This window comes from Talpa occidentalis, unplaced genomic scaffold (assembly GCF_014898055.3).
Source record: "Talpa occidentalis isolate TD23 unplaced genomic scaffold, MPIMG_talOcc4v2.1 talOcc4.12, whole genome shotgun sequence".
NCBI classification, from domain to species: domain Eukaryota; kingdom Metazoa; phylum Chordata; class Mammalia; order Eulipotyphla; family Talpidae; genus Talpa; species Talpa occidentalis.
This window is the reverse complement of record NW_023601212.1, coordinates 12845231-12869545: the sequence shown is the minus strand read 5'-3', so window position 1 is coordinate 12869545 and position 24315 is coordinate 12845231. Positions and strand designations below refer to the sequence as shown.

The following is a 24315-nucleotide window of genomic DNA, read 5'->3' as shown; positions in this document are numbered from 1 at the left end:
CCAGGTGTAGTAAGATATATACAATAGGATTTCATTTTATTTATTTATTTAAAAGATTTTATTTATTTTTGGGTAGAAGAATTGGAGTGTAGGGCCAAAGGTGGGGGGAGAGTGAGAGGACTCACCAGAGACAGAGTAGGGAGCAGAACAGGCAGATCTACTGCAATACACTGCTGAGGGGAGCAGTAGGTGAGACAGGAGAGGTCTGCTGCGCCACGTGGGTCAGCTGCCTGGCCAGGGATGGAACGCAGGCTGTCAAGTGGGCCTGTCAAGTGGGCCATCACAGTGGTAACGCTGAGACTTAACCCCTAGGCCACCAGGGAGGCCTGGATTTCATTTCATATTTGTATTTTTTTATGATAAAAAATGTGGCTAAAATGGAATCAAAAGATAGCTTCTCAGAGGAATTCTTTACATGCAGAAAGTTCAGGAAGCTTACAGAACCAGACTTAATTATCTCTAACATCTTGTTTGTGAGTTGAGAATCGGCAAGAAATATCCATGTAGAATTTTGGTGTGCTGGTAAATGTGATTGTTGATGTTCTGTCACCTTTGGGTTCGCTGATCCCCTTTCTGATGGTGGGAACACACTCACAGATCTAGAGTTGTATATTCTGATCACTGTAGTGGAATTCAGGAAGAGTGTTTAAATTGGTTTTTATAGGCAACTCCCATATTTTAATTTTTTTTATATAAAATAGCCAAGTAAATCAAATCTTGTCATAGTGAATTGTATAAGCCTCAGATCAGAAGTAGTAGTTTAATGGAGCTTAAATTCTGTTTTGCTAGTTAGAGATTTGTTAGTAGATTTATTCAATGTGATTTGATCTTTATTATATGCTACTATAGGAGAAATAAATAGTCTTCATGGACTAGAAGTCCAGGCTGCAAGCTAATGAAAGGGAAGAAATTTTTGGTATATACTGATCATTGGTCTTGGTTTTTAACACTTGATGTTGTTTGTCCAGCATCCTGGTACAGTTGGTGACCATACTTTCCTTTAACAAATACTTTTTGACTGTCTGCCCTGTGCCAGATAATGATAGGCAGCAGGGAGACCCTTGGTGATCAGGATGACCTCAGTTCCTACCTTCAACAAAACTCAGAAAACTCAGCTATAGGAAGCCCTCAGGACATTTGCTCACAGAGGGATAGGGAGAAGAGAGATGAATCCAAACTTAATGCAGTTTCAGGAAGAAGGAACTCATCCTAAATACTGCTTAAAAGTTAAGCAATTAGGGCTTTCCCTGGTGGTGCAGCGGTTGAGCGCTGGGCTGCAAAGCTTCTCGCAGCCTCTGCAGCGCCGGTTCGATCCCTGGTCCCCAGCAAGAGTCCCGCATGGTGCGACAGACCTCTCCTGCCACACCTGCTGCTCCCTTCAGCAGTGTATTTCGTCAGTCTGTTCTGCTCCCCGCTCTGACTCTGGTGAATTCTCTCACCCTCCTGCACTTCTGACTGTACCCAGTGCTTGTATAAATAAATAAATAAATCTTTTTAAAAAAAAGTTAAGCAATTAATTCCTAGCATATGTCAGTCATTGCTGCCGTTTGATAGCCTCTTCCATGACCAAATTTTACTTAGCAAAGTGTTCAAACAGCTTTCTCAGCATCAGTCCTCCCACTTGCCATGGAAAATTGATTTTGATTGATCGTTCGCATTATCCCCTTAAACTCTTAGAGAATTTTTCACTGCATTTGTTTACCAGAATGTTTCAAGTAACATTTGAGAAATAAGATTTGTTTTATATAAAGAGATGATGTCTCTGTGATGTTCCCTGCACTTGACATTGGCCCTTGCCAGAGATCTCTATTTTTACAGCTACATGCGTCATTGTCATTTCCAGCTGATAGATGCCTGAAAGCAAGTTCACATCCTTCCTGTCTTAGGACTTGTAGGGCTTGGCTCAGGCAGCTGGATAGACAGCAGGGAAGGTCACCGAGAAAAGGAGGTTGGACTATTAGTTCTTCTCTGTCCCCACGCAGCATTCTAAACCGCAGTACATTTATTGTTTGGCACATCTGCGGAACCCCTCCCTGTTGTTACCTTTTTTTAGTCTTCAGCCTCCTCATGGCCTTCCTCTGCCTGTCAAAATCTACTTTCCCCTGGATATTCAAAACTGCATGTTGGTTCTTCTCCTGCAATCTTTCTAATGGTTTTTTTCCACCCCTTGCTTCTCCCACATCTTATGTCCAGAACTGTTGGCATCCTCCCAGGCAGCTGTGGTCTTTTGCTCCTCTCTATTCCTTTCTTATCTGTTTTCTACACTTTTACCTCTTCCTCCCTCCTCTTGCACTTTCTCCCCATGCATTCTTCTGTATATTTGTGAAATACACATTTACTTAGCACCTACTGTATGTTTTGTACTATGCTAGGTTTTGAAATACATGAATGAATGAGAGAGACGAGCGTTTACTAACTTCCCAATCAATTCATAAATTATAGTTGTACAGTGTTTTAATGGAGAAGTACTGTTGCCATGGGAACATGTGATTTGGAGACTTGTCCTAGTTTTAAGTGGACAGTGAAATTTTTCCTAAGGAAATTGTTCTTAGCTGAAATCCGAAGGATGAGTAGGAATTTGTGAGGTGGAATCAGGGCATGTTCCAGGCTGAAAGAACAAAAATCAAATCTCTGACTCTCGGTATTTCAGTCACATGGACTTTCTTCAATTACTTGAACACTTTCACCTCAGTAGCTGTGTAACTTATATAATCCTCTTTACTGATGCTTTACCGCACCCTTTTCTTTCCCACAGCTCATTGGATTGGCAATTTTGGTGTCATTGATTTCCTTTGAAATAGGTTTGAAGTTTACCTTTTCTTCACTCCCATTGCCATAAAATTTCAAAGTGTCATCACTTCACAACTGGATACTGCATGATGACTGAGTCTTTGCTCCTAGCCTCTTCCTTCAGCATTTCCTTACCACACATTCCCCATCACAGCAGCATGAATGTCTCTTGCTGAGACTCTTGGCTTAGAAACCTTGAGTGCAATGAAAAAGTCCAGACTCTCCTCATCAGGTTCTCCCTTATCAATCTTTGCACTCTCCTGTTTTCTTTCTCAGTACACATCTTTTGGAACAAGCCGCTATTCCTCTTGTTTCCCTTGTAAACCCTGTTCATTTCTGCCATTTTTCTTTTCTTTCTCATTTTTCCCACATTCTTTTTATTTATTTATTTATTTAAAAAAGATTTATTTATTTATACAAGCACTGGGTACAGTCAGAAGCGTGGAAGGGTGAGAGAATTCATCAGAGTCAGAGTGGAGAGCAGAACAGGCAGACTGACAAAATACACTGCTGAGGGGAGCAGCGGGCGGCAGGAGAGGTCTGCGCGCCATGTGGGACCCTCGCTGGTGGCCGGGGATGGAACCGGTGCTGCAGAGGCTGCGGGCAGCTTCGCAACCCAGCGTTCAACCACTGTGCCACCAGGGAGGCCCTCCCACATTCTTTTTAACTACTGTAGCGGTCTCTACTGTACCTAGTGGGCCCTTCCTTTCCACATTCTGATTGCTCTTATAAGATTGTGTATTTTGGGCCTCCCTGGTGGCGCAGCGGTTGAGCGCTGGGTTGCGAAGCTGCCCGCAGCCTCTGCAACACCAGTTCGATCCCCGGCTGCTCCCCGGCCACCAGAGGAGGGTCCCACATGGCGCGCAGACCTCTCCTGTCGCCCGCTGCTCCCCTCAGCAGTGTACTTCAGTCCTTCTGCCTGCTCTGCTACCCACTCTGGCTCTGGTGAATTCTCTCACCCTTCCACGCTTCTGACTGTACCCAGTGCTTGTATAAATAAATAAATAAATAATAAATAAATCTTTAAAAAAAAAAAAAGAATGTGTATTTTTTCACCTTTACAATTACATGTGCATTTCATCTGTCCTAATTTCATTTCCTGTCCAAAATTATAAGTTTAAGAAAAAAGACATCTTCCACGAATCTTACATACATACACTAGTTCAGTATTCACCAAACAGGTACTTAGTTAGGCTTTAATAATGCCCAGAAGATTCATTTGGTGTCATGTAGTGGATGCTGCCAATTCATTGCGAATTGAAGACTCAGAATGGTTAATATTGTAACCCTTCTGTCCTCTATGTTGGGCTTAACTTGAATTGCCCTAGGTCTAGGTTTCAATCAATGTTCAAAACAGAAGTCATTTTTTTCCCAAAGATTTATTTATTCATGCATACAAGAACCGGGGTACAGGCCAGATGTGTGGGAAGGGAGAGGATTCACCAGAGACAGAGCGGGGGGCAGAACAGGCAGACTGACCGAAATACACTGCTGAGGGGAGCAGCAGGTGAGACAGAAGAGGTCTGCCGCGCCATGTGGGCATCTCCCCAGCCAGCCGGGATTGAACCCATGCTTCAGCAGCTGTGGACAGCTTCACAGTGCTGCGCTCAACCGCCTTGTCACCAGGGAGGCCCAAGAAGAAGTCATTTTAACAGGCACAAATGCTCCAATCAAATTCTGACGTTTCACATTTAAAGATTCCTTCTAATACTACAGCTATTTGTGTAGTTCTTTAGAGTTTACAGGTTTTATTTATATCAGACATCTTACTTAATCCTCATTACAACTCTTTGAGATAAATGTATTATCCTTATTTTACAGAAGGAAATGAGGTAGAAAAACTTAAATGAGTATTGGCCACTCAGCTGCTTTGTGGTGGAGCCCAGACCTGAATCTAGGACTCTGACTTGAAGCTCCTTCTCTGATTTTCAAATAAGATTTTTATTACAGGAACAGAGTTTTACTAAGAAACTGGCATAAAGTTATTCAAAAGTATGGTTTTTTGTAATATAAAATGTCCCAGGGGATCAGTTACAGGTAAGGACAGAGAGATTTTAGCCATAAAAAGGTAAACTCTAACTCAAAATGACCTTTTGGATTTTTTGTTTGTTTGTGAATTATCTACTCACCCTCAACCTCTTTTTAACCCATGTCCAATTTTAGTAAACCTATCTCCTACCTTCCTTTAACATAGGCTAACATTCTGAAATATAATTTGGGACTACTTTGGTAATGAGGTTGAGCTCTTTATTTTTTTTATTGTCTTTTATTGTTAATGATCAACTCAGCATGCTGTGCATCGGATCCTTTCTTCCAGCTCTAGTAACCACCATTCTGCTGTTGTCAAATTTTTTAGATTCCATATATAAGTGAGGTCATGCAGTATGTGTCTTTCTCTGAATTATTTTACTTGGCATAATGTAGGCAGCATAAATGAAGGTTTAACTTTGTTATTGCAAATAGTAGTATTTCCTTCTTTTTTTATGGCTAATATTCCACAGTCTATGTGGCATATACATACCACATTTCAGCTGTCAACAGGCATGTAGGTTGTTTCCATCTTGGCTATTATGAATAATTCTGCAATCAAAATGAGGGTGCAGATATCTCTTTGACTTTGTGAATTAATTTCTTTCAGATATATTCCCCAAAAGAATTACTGAATCATATGGTAACTATTTTTGATTTTTAAGGAACCTATAGTTTTCTAACAATCTTTTCTAGAAAAGGTTCCCTTTTCTCCATACCCTTGCCAACACCTGTTTCTCATCTTTTAAGTAATAGCCAATCCTGACAGATGTGAGTTGATACCTTGTTGTGGTTTTGACTCAGTTTCATAATGATTGGTAATACTGAGCATTTGTTGACCATTTGCATGTCTTTGGAAAATTCAGGTGCTTTGGCCATTTTAAAATCATATTATTTGTTTTTTTTTGGTTTTTGGCTGTATCAATTCCTTATGTATTTTGGATGTGAATCCCTTAGCAAATATGTGGTTTGTAAATAGTTTCTCTCATTCTGTAGGTTGCCCTTCTAGTTTGTTGTTACAGCTCCTCTTCTAGTTGCTTTATTTCTTCTCTAGTAGAGAAACTGCCCTTGATCACACCTAATCATTTTCTATGGAAAATCATTTTCTTTTTCCTTGGTTGTTCGAATCTGCTTCCCAGAAAAATGAAGAATATTCAGTAGCTGCTTTCCAGAAAGGGTTAAAAGAAGTTAAAATTTCAAAAACTGGGGCCTCCCCTGTTGGTGCAGGCCGTTGAGCGCAGCACTGTAGAGCTGTCCGCAGCCTCTGCAGCGCTGGTTCAATCCCGGCCGGCCCATGAGGGTCCCACATGGTGCGGCAGACCTCTCCTGTCTCACCCGCTGCTCCCCTCAGCAGTGCATTTCGTCAGTCTGCCTGTTCTGTTCCCCACTCTGTCTCTGGTAAATCCTCTCACCCTCCTGAGAATCTGCCCTGTACCCCGGTTCTTATATAAATAAATAAATAAATCTTTTAAAAATTTTTCAAAAATTGAATTAGTGTATCAATGTGATTTTTGCCTTTGTATTTTTCCTTAACTTTTACTTCAAATGAAATTTTATATGGATGGTGTGATGAAGAGAGCTTAAAGCTAACTGGTATAATTGAGTATTAATTAATTACTACCCAACACGTAACTAGATAATCAGACCTGTGGAGTGCTTGGCCAGAAAAGGATGGGTCAAGGTCAAGTATTGTAATGTCATGGACAGAGTGTCCTCAGGCATGAGACTGTGAGAGTCTCTGCCCCTTGCTGGTTCTAAATGATTGCAGAGGCATGGCACTTGCAAAGCTTTTAAAAACGTGTTTCATGTTTTAAAATCCTTTGGAGCTACAGAGTGGGTGTTCAGACCAAAAAGGCTGCTTCCTGAAGTGTTTATGCAAAGGATAATTTTTAGAGAGTTATGTGGAATGGAATTGGGTCTGACGTCAATTCTCCTGTGCTTTCTCTCCCCTGCAGGAATAGCCCATATGCAGAGACAGATGTGAGACTGAAGTCTTTCTTACATATAAATAGTGCTGGGAGAGAATGAGAACATTACTGAGCTAGAGGTTGGGGAGCAGTAAGCTTACTGTAAGCCAGAAATGACCAAGTTGTTCTTTTATGTACTTTCAAAAATCTTCAGTTGAGTATAATCCATATAAGCCTAATAAATGTCAACGATAAATGTACAGTAAGTTAATAAAAATGTAACTACCACTCAGGTCAAATACTGAAATATTACAGCCTTCAGAAACCCCACCCCAGCAGTTCCGTTTGCTCATGATCCAATTTCCTCAATTGCCTGACTTTGTTTTAAAAGTTGAGATAACAAGGGTTTACAGCATTCTATATGACTTAGAGGTATAGGATCACACCCTTCACATGTATGTTACCATACCCACCACCGGGGTGCTGACTTTTATACTAATAATTTCCTTGCTTTTCAGAGTTAACACTTTTATATGCATTTCCAAATATATTGAATAGGTTGGTTTTGCCTGTTGATGAATCCTGTTGCATTTGTGTGTGTGTGTGTGTGTGTTTTAAAGATTTATTTATTTATTTATACAAGCACTGGGTACAGTCAGAAGCGCGGGAGGGTGAGAGGATTCACCAGAGCCAGAAGGGAGAGCAGAACAGGCAGATGGATGATGTACACTGCTGAGGGGAGCAGCGGGCGCAGCAGGAGAGGTCTGTGCACCATGTGGGACTCTCGCCCAGCGGCCGGGGATCTAACCGGCGCTGCAGAGGCTGCTGACAGCTTCAAAACCCAGCGCTCAACCGCTGTGCCACTGGGAGGCCCTGTGTATGTGTGTTTTGATGCTTTCAGCAAATTTTGGTTGTATTAATCCCAATGTCATAGCATGCAGCTGTGGTTGTTTGGTCTTACTGCTATGTAGTATTTCATTGAATGGCTATACCACAATTTATTATTTTAGGTTGTTCAAGTATGTTTGTTTCTAGTCTGGACCAACTGTAAATAATGCCACTTGGGGAATGACACATCCTGTCAACGATGTTTAAGAGTCGCTCCACATTTTGGTCAACACTTGGTAGAGTCATTTTTGTTGTGCTTTTAATTTGCATTTCCTTGGTTTCAAACGAAGTCAAACACTTTTTCATTTGTTTTTGACCAGATTTCTTCACATGAAGTACCTATTTTAGATATTTATTTGCCCATTTGTCTATTTGATGATTTGTGTTTATCTTATTGATTAGCAGGAGTTCTTTATATGGTTTAGACATTAGTCCTTGATTGTTAAATGTGTTGCATATATCTTTTCCCATTCTGTGGTTCATCTCTTCACTCTCTTAATGGTGTCTTTTGATGGACAAATACTCCCAATTTTATCCAATTTTTTTTTCTAGTTGATGCTTTTGTGTTGTATCTAAAAATCTTTTGACTATGAAGACATTGTCCCATATTATTTTCTATGAACTTTATCATTTGGCTTTTCACATTTAGTTCTATAGCCCACTTTAAGTTGATTTTTGTAGATGGAATGAGGTTGAGATCCAGTTTCATTTTCCCCCCAATTAATATCCATTTGTCCCAGTGCCAGTTAGTACAAAGGCCATCATCTCTCCAGTGCCTTGAGATGTCCCTGCAAGAGAGTCTTGGGATGCTTTGTTCTGTTCTCTTTCATTTATCTGCTGATCATTCCTGGAGCAGTACCTCACTGTCTCACTTGTTCTAACTTTACAGTCAACCTCCCACCTTGTTCTTTTCTAAGAGTGCCTTGGCGATCCTTCTCTTGCATTTCTACGTATGTTTAAGTATCAGCTTGTCAAGTTTCACCAAAAAAGTCTGTTATGTGTTTCTATTGAGATTGCATTTAATCTTCACTCAATTTATTCAAAAGATGTGTCTTTATAATAGTGAGTCTTTACTCTAGGAATTGATGCCTCTCTCCATTTAAAAGGAGCTACTTCGGGCCTCCCTGGTGGCACAGCGGTTGAGCGCTGGGTTGTGAGGCTGCCCGCAGCCTCTGCAGCGCTGGTTCAATTCCCGGCTGCTCCCCGGCCACTGGAGGAGGGTCCCACATGGCGCGCAGACCTCTCCTGCCGCCCGCTGCTCCCCTCAGCAGTGTACTTCTGTCCTTCTGCCTGCTCTGCTCCCCGCTCTGGCTCTGGTGAATTCTCTCACCCTCCTGCGCTTCTGACTGTACCCAGTGCTTGTATAAATAAATAAATAAAAAATATATATTAAAAAAAATCTCAAAAAAAAAGGAGCTACTTAATTATCAAAATATTTTTGAGTTGAAATTCACCATTTCAATGACTTTTTTGCTGTAGTAAAATATGCATAACATAAAATTCACCATTTTAATCATTTTTCAGTATATAACTCAGTGTTATTAAGTACATTTGCAACAGGGTGGTCTCCAGGACCTCCCTGTCCTGTACCACATTCACATTGTTGTGCAACCATTACCCATGGTCTCGCTGCAGAACTTCATCATCCACACCATTTAAACAAACATTTTATCTTTTCACTTACTGAAGTTGTTTATACCTTTTGTCTATTATAAATAGTACTGCTATGAACACTGAGATACAATATCGTTTTTTGAATCTTTGCTTTCTGTTCTTTTGGGTATAAATCTAGAAGTAGAGTTGGCACAGTGACACAGGACAGGTCTCTCTTCCTGCCTCATCAGATAAGCACTCCAATCTGTTGTATTTAACAAGTTTGTCTTCTTGCAATTTAAGGAAATGGAAGAACATCTCTAAGAAGATAATAAGGAAGTTAAACAGGTGTTAAAGCAAGTTGGCGCCCGCCTGAAATCTCCATATGCCTGCATTAAAGGATCCTATCCCTCCTTTGCAGACCCTTGCTCAGCCCCCCTCTTTTTTTTTACTCCTTTGTATAAGCACTCTGCCAAGGAGCAGAATGGGGGTTCTTTCAGACACGAGTCTGCTGCCCTCCTCAGTTTGTTGATAAACTACTTTCCTTCTCAAACTCTGTTTCCTTTCATTGGCTGAGGGAAACTGAGGCTGGTGTTCAGTATCAGAGTTGCCGGATTAGATGGTAATCAGTGACTTTAAAGTGTGTTGTTCAGTGGTTTTTGGTACACTCCTGGTATGCAACCACCATCACTAATTTCAAAAGATTTTCATTTCCCCCGGCCCCCACCCGGACCCATTAAATGTCACTTCCCCAGTCCCTAGCTAATCTTCTTTCTGTCTCAGTGGATTTTCTTACATGTATGATTTCATGTAAATTCACATGATTTCATGTGAATTTACATGAAATCATACAGTAGGTGGTCTTTTGTTTTTTACTTCATTCACTTATATGTTTTTAGTGTTCACCCATGTTATAGCATTTGCCCATTTTAAAACTGAATAGTATTCCACCGTGGGCATATACCACATTTTACTTGATCAATATACTATATTTATACATAAGTTGATAGACATTTATCAATAAAATTCTATGTTTTTTATAGAGAACTTTCCCATATTTTGTTTTATTCTAAGTCACATGGTTTTGGATCCTTGTGAATTGTATTTTCACATAATGTGAAATATGTTTTTATGTGAAAATATATTGAAAATATGTAATTTTTTAAAAATATGACTTGTTTACTGCTGTTATATAGGAATATGTGGCATTTATTTGCAGCCTATGCATCTAAAGTTTAGTAAATTATCTTTTTTTTTTAAGTTTTATTATTTATTTGTTTATTGTTTGTTTATACAAGCACTGGGTACAGTCAGAAGCGCGGGAGGGTGAGAGAGTTCACCAGAGCCAGAGCGGGGAGCAGAGCAGGCAGAAGGACCGAAGTACACTGCTGAGGGGAGCAGCGGGCGGCAGGAGAGGTCTGCGTGCCATGCGGGACCCTCCTCCGGTGGCCGGGGAGCAGCCAGGGATCGAACCGGTGCCGCAGAGGCTGCGGGCAGCTTCGGAACCCAGTGCTCAACCGCTGCGCCAACGGGGAGGCCCAGTAAATTATCTTAATAATTCTAAAAAATTATTGTAGATTAGTTTGGATTTTTATATAGTATGCTAGTCATATTGCAATGAATTAATTTTGTTTCTTCCTTTCCATTTCTTCTGCCATTTGTTTCCTTCTCCTGTCTTACCTACTAACTAGTAATCTTAAGTGCAGTGGTTAATAGAAAAATTTTTGTAAGCAGCTTTGACTTCTTCCTGATCCCAAAGAAAAAGTTTTTAACCCTTCATTAACTCTGAGATTTGCTAGATGTATTCATATTTCAAATGACCTTTGTTCATGCTGAAGCCTGCCACTCTAAGACATTTCTTTGGTTTTACTTTTTGAGAGACATTTAGATGAGCTCCTGAGAGCACTTTGCTCTTTGGTCAGTTATTTTTTGATAGGGTTGAGGTATGACTTTTGAAGTCACACTGACCTAGGTTCAAATATGGTTCTGGTATTTACAAATGTCATTTTGGTCAGGGCTATAAATTCTCCTGGGGCAGGAACTGTCTTTTTTTTTTTTTTTTTTTTTTAAGAAATTTGCATTCTTTTTTTTTTTTAAAGATTTATTTATTTATGCATACAAGAGCTGGGGTGCAGGCCAGAGATGCAGGGGGTGAGAGAATTCACCAGAGACAGAGTGGGGAACAGAACTGGCAGACTGAGTGAAATACACCGCTGAGGGAAGCAGCGGGCTAGACAGGAGAGGTCTGCTGTGCTGTGTGGGTTGCTTCCTGGCCGGCCGGGGATTGAACTCGTGCTGTAGAGGCTTCAGATTGCTTCATAGTGCGGTGCTTAACCCCTTGCGCCACGAGGGAGGTCCAGGAACTGTCTTATTAATTTGATTCTGTGTCCTTAACTCAAACTTAATGCTTAGTACATTGTAATAGGGGCTTAAGTTGAAAAATGAAATTATTTAATTTCTCTGAATCTTAGCGTTCTCATTTATAAAATAGAGGTAATACTCTTTTATAGACTTTGATGTGATATTTAAAATGATATTTAAAATGATATTTTGTTTGCATGTGAAAAATAATAGTTTCCTTCCCTTCAGATTTACTTTTTTTAGCTGACTACATGAGTGATGGGCTCTATCTTTGAGTTTTTATTTAGCCTCATGGAAACTTGTGTATTGTCTTATTTTTTAAAAGTTAAAACAAAAAATCAAAAGGCTTAAAAAATTTCCCTGTGACTGTTCAATTAAATTAAATATTCTGAAGAAGGAGAGCTGAAGAGAATGTGATTATAGTTTGAAATGAACTGTTTCACCAAAGAAGTACCCTGCAGTTTCTGCAGCATGTTCCTTTGAATTAATCAACTTGGGAGAAGCACAGTACCAACGTGCCTTGAGATGAAATGGATTAATATTTTCCTGTGGGCACCCAGGAGTGCTTTCTTATGATTCAGATATAAGCAACTGGATGATGGTAGTTTTGCTAATAGTTACTATATTATTTTCATAAGCTTTAGTCCTGCATTTTGATGTCTGCTTACTGGTCTTTGCTATGGGCCCAGTTCCCATGTCTCTGATAGTTCTGCTGCAGTTTTGAAGGAGATGCTATCCATGGCATTTCTGTACCATTTGCAGGGTGTGTTGCAACCTCACGTGATTCTGTCAGCAGAGTCAGTGTTCCTCAGTTGCATTTGTTTTTTTGTCATGATCTGTCTCTTTGAAATAAGACATGATAGAGTGGAGGGGAACAATAGTGAGCAGAAGAAGGCAGATTTATGAGAGGCAGGTTATAAACTTGTGGTAGCTTCAGAAATGTCTATGGAACTGCAGGGATTTATAACCCAAACTAGTATCAGAATTCCCAAAGCTTACATACCTAGCTGGCTAGGTGAATGCATGTCTTCCCCACAATTCAGGGACCTAAGTCACTTCCCAATACTCATGTTAGGTGCATGGAAAGAGCACAAGTAACATGGTCTGAGGACATGGATGTTTGTTTTTCTGAAACACTTTGGGGATTCTTAGGGTTTTAGTCAATGTTTCTTACCTACTGTGAAAGGACCTTTGTGATTACTGATTAACAGTTGGCCTTTCTCCATTACAGATTGACATCAGCAAATGCCATTACTTAGTGGATTTGGACACCATAAGAGAAACACCCCAAGAGCCAAGATATTCATCCAATAAAGAAGAATGGATCAACTTGGCCTACAGACCATTCCTTGATGCTTCGAGGTATGTTGCTTTAACCCTGAGGGATGTACCAGGATTATAGTAAGGGCAAAAATTGGAATTGAGGATTGAGTAACTTCTAGTCCTGGGCTGGTTCTAATAGCCATCTTTTTCTTTTTATTTGGGTTTAAACACATCTTCTATCTCTTGTTCAGTTTCCTTAAAAATCTAAACAATCTCTCTTTTTTTAAACTTTGGTCTTTTTTTTAAGTTTTTTTTTTTTTAATTTATTTTTGCATGGAACAACTGGGGCATAGGCCAGAGGTGCAGGGGGTGAGAGGATCACCAGAGACAGAGTGGGGAGCAGAACAGGTGGATCTACTGAAATATACTGCTGAGGGGAGCAGCGGGTGAGACAGGAGAGGTCTGCTGCACCATATGTGGGTGTTCCCTGGCCAGGATCAAACCCAGGCCATCTCGGTGGGCCATGGTGGTGATAGCACTGAGACCTAACCCCTAGGCTAGAAGTTCATATTCCCTATTTTCAGGCTCAGCACTTGGTCAGGGATGATGCCGGCCTCTCTCTTCAGCACTTTCTGAGCCAGCTGGGAGCAGGTGACAGGTTGGGAGACTGTGCCATGCCAATGCCTTTCCTAGAGATACTAGGTGCTGATGCCTTCTCAACGTCCTGCTTCCCAAACAAGCTAGAATTTAAGGGTAGAAATAAAGCACACCTGGCTCAATTTGATATTGAGTACTAGCTAACATTTTAGACAGTGGGCAGAAAAGACTGCTGCCCTTGGTGAGGTTGCTTACCTGAGGAGATGCAGTCCAGAGGAAGAGCTATTGGAGTATAGGAGGGAGGGGTTAACTCCAGAAAGACTAGGGTGGGAGGCACCAAGGAAGATTGCAAGACAAGACCACATCTGAAGATTGCATTGGTGACAGTGTGGGAAGTGGATTGAAGGGAAGCATGGAAACAAGTTAGGAGGCTCTTCTGCTCGACTAAGTGAGAGATAATGAGGGAGTGATCTTGACTGCAAATTGGGGGTAGACTCAGGAGACAAGATGAGTCACACAGAAAAAGGTCAGGCCAAATTTTAGGTGCTAAAAACCCACGACTTTCTTCAGTGGCCTGTGTTTATTTTCCATTACAGCAATTGAAATGCAGTGCTAGTCTTTCCTGTGGATTGCTTTCTTTAGCTGAGATGCCCCCTGAGCAGAGGCTTTTGCAAGGCAAGCAGAATTGGCTATAGAGACCAGACCCTGACGTTACCACCTCATGTGTCCTGTTTCTTCTCTTGATGCCTGCTGCTTCTTCATGTCCCATTCACCCACAGAGTGCACCTCGATGGAGAGATGGGGGCAGTTATTTGGGAGTGCCTTCAGAGATTTTGTCCATGTCCCATAAGTAGTATTCAGGGCATAATTTTTATGCTAAGAAAGAAAGAAACCAATTGGTTTAAGAACCGAAAAGGTACAGTTCACCTGAGGGTGCCAAGTGCAGAGAAAAGAGCATGGGGGTCAGAAGGCTGCGCATATATTTAGTCCTGGCCACTTGCTGGTGGTTCTGTCTGCTTCCCGAATTTCCACATCAGTAAAACAGAGATAATAATATTTTATTTACGTTATGGGCATGTCATAAGGATTCATTCAGAGCAGAAACAAGAAAGTGCTTTTAAATCCTAAAGCATTATATAAATGTCAGGCCTTTCAGTTAATGACTAGGCTGCCCTGGGTTCCAAAATTATGCTGATTTCCTTTACATTTCTCTTCCTCAGCATTTCCAAGTATATATTGATATAACTGCAAAAGCAGCAGGAGCCCTCAGCCCAGTTTGCCACAGCAATTTATAACTGTCAGCCCTGAGACATCTCACGTTGCTGACTTTGGGCCGATTAAGTTCAACTGCACTGTCAGAGGCTGTGTCTGGGAGCCGGCCCGCGGAGGGGTGCATGGCTGTGCTCTTGGGAGCGTAATCCTGGAGTGCCTTCAAGCCTTTCCTCTGGCTTCTTGCAACAGTGGCTCTTGTGCCTCAGCACATGATCTAACCAGGAGAAATAGTGACACCACCTGCACTTGCTGATCACTCATGCCTTAGGCTTCAGACCAGAAGGGGCCAAAATGCTTACTCTCCGAGTCTTTCTGAGGAAGGGAGAAGGTCTTAATAAGCATGTGCTTTATTGCCAAATGAGCTTTTTAGCGTTCTTTTCTTAAATATATGGCTCCCTAAAATTTATTTATTTTTTTTTTAAAAGATTTTTTTATTCATACAAGAACCAGGGTACAGGCCAGATGTGTGGGAGGGTGAAAAGATTCACCAGAGACAGAGCGGGGAACAGAACAGGCAAACTGATGAAATACACTGCTGAGGGGAGCATCGGGCAAGACAGAAGAGGTCTGCCACGCCATGTGAGTTTCTCCCTGGTCAGCTGGGATCGAACTGGCACTGCAGAGGCTGTGGACAGCTTAACAGAGCAACACTCAACCACCTGCGCCACTAGGGGCTCCCTAAAATTTAAATCTATTTTCTTTATATTTACTCTGAGATTTTTCCTGTCTGCCATTACCTGTCCATCCATCTATCCATCCAGCTGACATCCATCCAATCAGCAGATATGTATTAATCACTACCCAGTGCTGTGATGGATTGTGGGTGTACAGTGATGAACAGCGTACACAAACTCCCCTTCCTCTTGGACCTTACAATATGTTGGGCAACTTGGACCTTGCAAATCAATAGATGATTCCAACCCGTGTTAAGTGCTTTAAAGGAAAACACAGGAGCCGTGTGGGAAGGAGTCAGCAGTGAGAGGCATCTGGCAGCTTCCTGCTGTGTCCTAAAGCCAGCTGATTAGGCAAGCTTGGAAATCAGAAAATATTTACTAACTAGCTAGATTATTCAAAGGTATAAAAAAAATAATGTGCCCTTACATAGTATAACTTTTCTAGTTATACATACAAAGCAACTTAGATACCAGGTGATGTGCTGGAACTTCAAAGAAAGGCGAGAACTCTGGAGGTTGGCATGTATCACGAAGGCTTCCTGAAGCAGGTGGTCTTCAGGAACAGGTTGAACAAGAAAGAATCATGTCTGTCATTCAGGAGAAAAAAATTATGAGGACAAATAGAAAGATAAAATAAAAAGAACTCTGATAGGCACGGGGTTAGTAAAGAATAGCTTAATTAACCTCTTTGGCTGGTTTAAATGTGCTACTGGGTAAAGTAACATATATTTATCATCTAGATCAAAATCTTTTGAAAGTAAAAGGGCCCCTGTCCTGGGCAGACTGAGATATATGGGCATCCAAAATGCAGGGTCTTGTCCAGAAAGCAGGGCAGGAGCATGGAGCACACAGATATATCTCCTTTGCCCAATCTGTGTTTGTCATATGGATTTGCCCATTGTTTACTGCTTGATTTAATTTGCTGACATTCCTTAGGGTAGCCTAGATGGGTCTCAGATGTCTGGAAGGAAACAATCTGTTTGAAGACATTATCAGCACTATCAGCACTCTTATCCCAAATGCATGTCTGTCAGTGGAGACTCAGCTCCAGAGAGAAACAACCTGAAGATTATCAGTACAATAATTTGATTGGTACAGATTTAGCAATTTTGATGATCTACAGATATGTGAGAAGGCTAATTTTCTGTTGAAGTTGTTGGAAGATAAGCAAAGCTTTTTACTCTCACATTAATGGAGAGGGACTGTCTAAACAGGGCTTGGTGTTGTCAGTTTGTTTGGAAAATGGTAGCCCAGATGTCCGTCCATTCTTTCCCTGATAGACTGCTTTATCAGAGGACTGGAGCCCCCAGATTCCATTTGTTTGAGAGAGGATCCAGGCATAAGACCTTAATAATCACTTTTCATTCACCCCTTGCACGGCTGGTACCATCGCCATACCTTCCTCTTGCTGAGTTTGCCATGTCTCTCTCTAGCTGATTGTGTAAAAGTTTTTCAAACTCCCAGGCTATGTCTGTCTTGCTTCCGTGTTCTCTACAGTATCACTTTTTTTTTCTCACCTGTGAAATGGGGGAGACATTAGCTACCTCTGTTATAAAGATTAAATGAGCCTATAGCCAGAGACTGATAGCTCAGAGATACTCATTAAAGAACACCTGTCATACCCTATCACTTTTTTAAGCCAGGTACACCACCCACTCTGTGGTTGTCTCGTATTACATACTTTCTAAAATCAACAAGGACTTTTCCTTTGAAGCGCAATATAATTGCTCCTTGTGTAAAATAGCTGGACAAGTGGGTGGATGTAATGTCTCCCGAGAGGGGTGTGAGGAGGGCAGCACGTCAGCAGCCCAGCGGTGGGTTCTTTCTCAGTGTGCTGAGGAGGTTTGGCTGTGGAGCCTGGTAGGAAATGCCTCTGCAGGATGTTGGAGTTGGCTCTGTGAGCAACAGGTCCTGTGACAGCTTTGGAAATAAGTCAGGAGGCCCTGCCACTGCTTCACGCTGCCTCTCTCTGCCCACTCTCTCCTCCTTCATTATAGTTCTCTTTTGTCTTGCTTGCTTTACTTTCACCTTTGGTTGCTGGATTGTGAGATTTTATTCTTTCCTGTTTGGGAGCATTTTAGCCTCATCTAACTGAATTTTAGGCTGGCTTGATTAGGGACTTGAGATAATTTAGAGAGATTTAGGTAAGGTGGGATTTCTAAGTCCAGCAAATTTATAATTCTGGTGAAGTGTCAGTGCAAGTGTGGCATTAAAAGCAACACTGTTAGCTGGAATGGTAGGAGAGAGAGGTTTTCTAGTCAGAGGGCCTCTATAGCAGTAAGGCAGGGCTGTGTTGATAGGCTCTGCTTGTGTTCTTTCACAGGAACCCACCAGAGTGCCATTGAGCTGTGGAGGTTTTTTGTTTTGCTGAGATTATGACTTTCTTTCTAGCTTCCAAGAAGAAATGAACCCAGTAGAGTCTGTGGCATCTGTCCTTCCATTTTGGTCCTATGTGATAGTCCAGTTGATGTCAGTCATTGTGTCCCCAGGCACTAACCCCAATGCAAGCAGAACTGATTATTTCTGGAATATAAAACAGTTGGAGTAATCACTGTAAAGGACAAATTAGTTGGAAGCTTTTATTCTAGTTATTCCTGAATAACAAACCCACCCAAACTTAGTGATAGAAAAGAATTGCTTATTATTCCCGTATGGTTCTGGGTATTAACTGGGTTCAGTGAGGCAGTTCTTAGAGTTTGGGGGCATTGACCACCAGATGGCGGTTGGGGCTGGAGGCGACTCAGAGACATTCTCACATGTCTAGCAGTTGACACTGGCTGTTGCTGGCTGTTGAATAGATCTCAGCTGGGGCTGTTAGCCAGAACACTTACATATGGCTTTTCCACGTGGCCTGTGCTTCCTTACAATATGGTGGTTGGCTTCCAAGAGAGACATCGTTCCTTATAACCTAACCCTGGAATTCACATATCTTTTATTTTACCCAAGGGCTGCCTCATTCTGGTCATTGAAGGCAAACCACTTGAGTAGCCTCTGTTCAGGGGGAGAGGCGTTAATCTTTCCTTGTTGATAGGCGTGTCAAAGAATTTATGGACATGTTTTAAAACCATCACAGCTCTTTTGATGCCATTCTTCATACAAATTGGATAATTTTTGAAATTTTTCTTTTTAAAGGCTTCTTGCAGAAGAGACATATGGTACACAAAATAGTCCAGCAGGCTGTTTCCATCTGTAGCTTCTTACTACCCAGGTGGAAAGGGAGACTGCACCCCATGGCGGGATTTGGTTGCAGGCCAACAGTTTGACATGCTTCAGATGGTGTTCAAATCCGTTGGGTAGAATTAGTTCTCCCTCCTCACCAGTAATTGAAGTACGCTTGTCTCTCCCTACACGTCAATCACAGTGGTGTCTCCAGCTCTTTCATCTATGCCAAGAACACTGAGGAATTGTAGGGAGGAGGCGATCAGAGTTTATGTACATCTTTCATTCTTTATCTACTCATTATTCTCTTGTGCTTTCCATTTCTTTCCTGGCTTTTCCTTTTTTCCTTCTCCCTGAGATATTTTCCCTAGACCCTTCGTTTGGCAGCGTGATCAACCCCAGACTAGATTTGGCTACAGACCAGACTGGTGTGTTGCTCATTATTTTCTTCAACTACTTAAAGATTGAGATACGCTGCCATTTAAAGAAGAATGAACCTTACTCTCTTGAAGCTCAGATAGTCTGTTTTCTGTTGCTGTAAAATTAGTGTTCTCAAATGACACTTCGAGACCATCTGTGCTCTAAGTCTATGTTACTGAGATCCTCAGGTTTGAAGAATGCATGCTGTGTTCTTTTTTTTTTTTTTTTTTTAAAGATTTATTTATTTATTGATTGATTGATTGATTTATACATACAAGCACTGGTACAGTCAGAAGCTTGGGAGGGTGAGAGAATTCACCAGAGCCAGAGCGGGGAGCAGAGCAGGCAGAAGGACCGAAGTACACTGCTGAGGGGAGCAGCGGGCGGCAGGAGAGGTCTGCGCGCCATGCGGGACCCTCCTCCGATGGCCGAGGAGCAGCCGGGGATCGAATCGGCGCTGCAGAGGCTGCGGGCAGCCTCGCAACCCAGCGCCCAACCGCTGTGCCACCGGGGAGGCCCTGCATGCTGTGTTCTTGATGGCTACCTGCTTTTAGCTAGCTTGGGCCACACAGCTGGTGCCATCAGAGGTGTTTGCTCTAAGCACTTGAGAGTTAGAACCCATCTCTTATTGGTTCCCTACGACCCCCAGCTCATAGTGGGGTCTTAGAAAATATTTTTCAATTATTTCATGTATGTCACATTCTCAAAAGTAGATTTATTACAGAATAGAAAAGAAAAGAAGGAGGAGATAAGGACTTCAGGAGCTTCAGATGTCCTTATTTGGTAAAATAAAGATGGCCAAACTACTTTAAGTATACTCATTGTTTATTTTATCTTTATAAAGATTGGCTAGAATCAAATACCTGACGTGGCCTCCGGTGCTGCTTAGTATTTGTCACATAGAGGTAGCCCAAATGAGGGTTCAAAGAACAGGGGAAGACACCTTCTCGAATGCTATTAGGTGTCTCTTTTCTATAGGAATGATGAATGTAGCATATATACCTACACTTCTAAGTAATTTTAAGATCAAAAAAAGACTGGAAAGTGTTTCACTAGCAACCTTGACTGGGACTGCAGGTTATAAAATGGCTGGTTGCCTAATAGCAATCCTTAATTCCCTCATTCTGAATGTTGGCAAAAGGTGACTGGTCAGGAGGTTATGATGTTATATCAGATGACTCACTGGGGCCACAAACCAGCGAAATGATTCGCTGTGTAGTTCCCACCAGTCTTGGGTGCAGCCCTGTGCTGCCAGTGTGTGCCTGAGCAGACTGCCAAGTCATTGCACTGTGTGCTTCTTTGGAGGCTGCCACCAAATAGTCAAAACTATGAATGCATTCACTAGATGTCAAAAGTCTGTTGGACATACCTCCTGAAAATTACATGTCATTCTGCTCACATGGGTCATGATAATTCAGCAAACCCTGTGTGAACTGAACCTGGAGGGATTACCTTTTGCATTGGTATTTTCTTTGCCAGTGTGAATGCTGCCACATCTCACTTCTGCTAACACCCCGTGAACCTCAGCTACTTCCTCTGCCCCACACACTGTACTCTTCTATTTTGCTCTGCCCCACCTGGTCATGGGTTTAGGTTAGGACTGAATCGCTAGGTAAGAAAGAGAAAGAAGAGCTTCATATGATTTTTGTATTGCCTTTACCTTGTGGAAGATAAAATATCTCCAGAAGGGAGAGAGGTAAATGCAATGTGATGTAAGAGTCAGGGCAGAGTCATTCATTCACAGGTTATTTGTAGAGCACTTTCTGTGGCATTGTTTTGAAAGCTGGAGATACAGCAGTTAGATAAAGTTCTATCCTCAAGGGTCTGACATTCTAGTGTATCCTATAGCAAGTAATTCCTGTGTCCCTTTCTCTTTGATGGAAAAGAGTTATAAATGTCACATCTGCATTACTTATTGGCCATCAGGGTAATGGCCCTTACTCCCTTTCCCTTTGAAAGAATATTAAGAAGTTACTTTTTTTTTTTTTTACCTCATACCAGCTTTTGAGCAGTTTATAAATTCTTTGCTATGGGACTCTGAGATGACTAGTGCTAAGATTAGGTTTTGAGGCAACTCTGACTCTTCCGTACTGAAGACAGCTGTGGAAGGCCAGTTTTGTGGTGCTGTGGGTTGTCCAGAGTCTGCCACTGAAATGTGAGCTAAGTGGGGGAGGGAAGATGCTAGCTTAAAAAGAGAAAGAGAACTGGCAGTGGGCTAGATGACTTGCTCACAGGGGATATTCTTGTTTGGATGGATGGATGGATAAAAAGGAAAGCGAGAACCTGAGTACTAGGATGTTTTCTTTTTAAAATGAAAAAATTGACCCGACATTTCCATTTGTGCCTGCTGAACTGGGGACACCAGGGACTGGCACCAGTCTTCCATTGACGTCAGCAAGAGCAGATTTAAATCTCCACAGCAGAATGCTCCCTAGCCCTGATAAATAGGGCTGGTAATTGAATTAGAAATCATTCTGAGCTGTCAGCTAATTATGCTACTCAGGCAATTGATTTGTCCAGGTCTGTTTCATTCTTGAATCCCTTGGGTGGCCTCCTTGTTGGGAGAGAAGTATTTCAGTTTCCAGGATAGAGGCACAGGTTTTATGTCTCCCTAAATTGTGCTGCTCTGCTCCCCTAGGGCAATACTTTGGCATTTCACCTCATTAACAGACATTGTTGTATGGGTTGTGATAGGTGTTGGTTTTGTTCTAATTTGTTCTGATCTTTGTTTCCATGTAGATGAATGTGTGTGCACACATACATATTATTCCAATGCCCAACTCTTACAAAGGCAAATAACCTTTCTGAGTTCCCTTTTTCCAGCAACAATGCAGTATAACAAATTTAAAAGGCCCCAGTCATGTTCAACATATTGATGGTAAAGAAATTAATCTAGAACAATAGCTATAGTGTTAGAAATGAAGAACTCAAGCTAACTTGTTCTTTTGGCTAAAAAAAATTATAGAATCTTCCCCTCCTACTCAGAGGTTGTGTATATTGACTGTTTCCTCACTTCATCTTCTAGAAGAAATTAGTACCTTTATTTGTTAAAAATAGACAATACTATTAAAGGAAAATCTGCAGCAGGAAAGTAAGTTCATCTCCTAATAAGGATTTTTCCAGTGCCAAGCTCTAGTGATAAATAGATTCTTCTTAACTCCTTATATTTAATCCTTACCTTGATAGTAGTTTTGTTCAGGCTTATCTGAAAATGCCTCTTTTCTTCTTAAACCTAGCATTTGATGCTGAATTTCTGATGATTGTACCCTGAGGAAGCATGGCAGAATGAGGATGCTGCTTGGGTTCCTTAACATAGCCAAGTCAGTCCCATGCTTGTCCTCAGCAAAATGGTTATTCCAGACCACAAATTCAAGCAAACTATACTTCCTCATTGAGAGTAGAAGCTCTTTCTTGTCCTTCATTGCTTGACCCATTGCTTGACATGGTGCTCAGTCCCTTGTGGTTGAGCCAATTGGAATAAAACTCTGATCTCATTTGTGTAACTATCCCTTCCTTAATGTCTTTATCTGTCCACCCTTCTTTCCTGCCATCACTTGTTTTTTAACACTGTGTCAGACCATGTGCTATTGGCAAGTAAAGCAGGCTTTACTTGGTCCCAGAAATCTGGGGGTGTGGGTTGGGTAGAAAAGAGTAAAACAATAATTAAGTAATTATAAATTGTGAGAATATAATGCGCACACACACTAGAGAAAGTGATAGAAGTGGGAACATAGGGTGTCCTGGAATGATTGGAAGGTCTCTTCAAAGGTAACTCTGAAGCTGCGTAGTGAAAAATGAGATAGATTCAGTCATGAGAAAAACAGAGTGGATAGGTGCTCCGGACACAGGCAGGAAAGCAGTGCCAAGGCCCTCAGGTAGGCAAGAATCAGTCTTGAGCAATCAAAAGGCTGGTGTGGAGGGAATATGGTGGGCAAGAAAGTGGGACACAGTGAGGTAGGGCCAGTAAGCCAGGTTCTGGGGCTTTGTAGGCTCTGAGAAAGAGTTTGGATTTTGTTTAAGTCATTGTCTAGCTGTTGCTCAGTGGACAGCACTTAAAACTAAGATGTCCTAGATTCAGTTATGGACAGGTAAGTTGCTTTTCTTGCTTGGTGTACCTTGGAATGTTGATTGGGAAAATGAAATGATGTCTATAATAAATACTTCTTCCATACTTATATCATCTTCAGTATTTGTCCACTCTTCTGAATGTGTGTATTATCACTTAGTATATGCTAAGTTCTGGTTGTGCATCATTCATACTTTGTTTCTTCCAACTAGATTATTATTCCTTTGGGAACAAAGATTTTTCTGTCTTTAGGACCAGCACAAAAAATCCCACACATATTAGGCACTAAAGTGTTTTCAAATTTATTTTAAACAAATTCGTTTAAAAAAAAACTACTGTTTTTTTAAAGAATTTTTTTACAAGTAATTCACCTACTTTTATGTATGTTTGAAGTTTTCTATGATAACAAATGAAAAACAAAGTGGGCTATAAAAAGAAAGTAGAGTGGTAGGAGTACGGAGTTGAAAACCTTTGGTCTCTTATAGGGAGAGCATAGTTGCTGTTTTGATACTGCTAAAATTGCCTTTCCAAGTGGCTTTGCATATTTCCACTTCCACTGGCAACATCTATTTCCTAATTCCTGGCCAGTGTTTGATACTGTCAGACTTTTTAACTTCTGCAAATCTGATTTTTGAAAATTATATTTGGTTTTGCATTTCCCTGATTACTGTAAGAATGAACATTATTTCATATATTTATATGCCATTTACATTTCTTGGCTCAGTTTCTGTCTGTCCTTTGTCATTTTTTCTTAGTGAGTAGTCTTACTGATTGCAGGAACACTTTATATATTCTCTTTTTTATCAAATTTTATTGATTTGCTTTTTGTTAGTTTATATATTTTTTAAGGTAACCCTTAGTTATATATATCACAAATATTTTGTCCCAGTCTCTTTTTTATCTTTTACCTTTTATTAGCTTGCCTTTTGCATGTAACAGTAATTGCCATTCTTCTATTTCAGTGTAGTCAGTACTTTTGATAATAGTGTGTCCCATGTATATCCCAAGATTGTTTTTCTGAAATGATCTTTTAGAATTCCTTGTGTGGTCTGCAGCAGTCATTTCTATTGTCTCTTTCTAACAGACCCTTTTGTTCTTTGTATTTTCTAGTTATTTTATAAATAACGTACCAAAAAGTTCTAAAAGGATAGTAAAAAACTGCTTTATTTGAAATTTTAATCTCATTTGAATATCACAACCCCAATTTTTTACTCGGTTCTCCTGGTTTTGAGCACATGAATGTGATGTATACATTCACACATGCCTGAGTCCAGATTTCAGATATAAATATGTCCGG

The 24315-nt window shown here is 41.0% G+C and overlaps 1 protein-coding gene across 3 annotated transcripts in view; it reads left to right on the top strand.

Annotated features, from left to right (window-relative positions):
- The window catches only part of ALG9 (ALG9 alpha-1,2-mannosyltransferase), a 68333-nt gene that overhangs the window by 39689 nt on the left and 4329 nt on the right, over positions 1–24315 (top strand). For all 3 annotated transcript variants that reach the window (XM_037505245.2, XM_037505246.1, XM_037505247.2), the window contains exon 14: positions 12799–12929. In XM_037505245.2, the coding sequence (XP_037361142.1) occupies positions 12799–12929 (131 nt within the window). The remainder of the gene's footprint in view (positions 1–12798; positions 12930–24315) is intronic.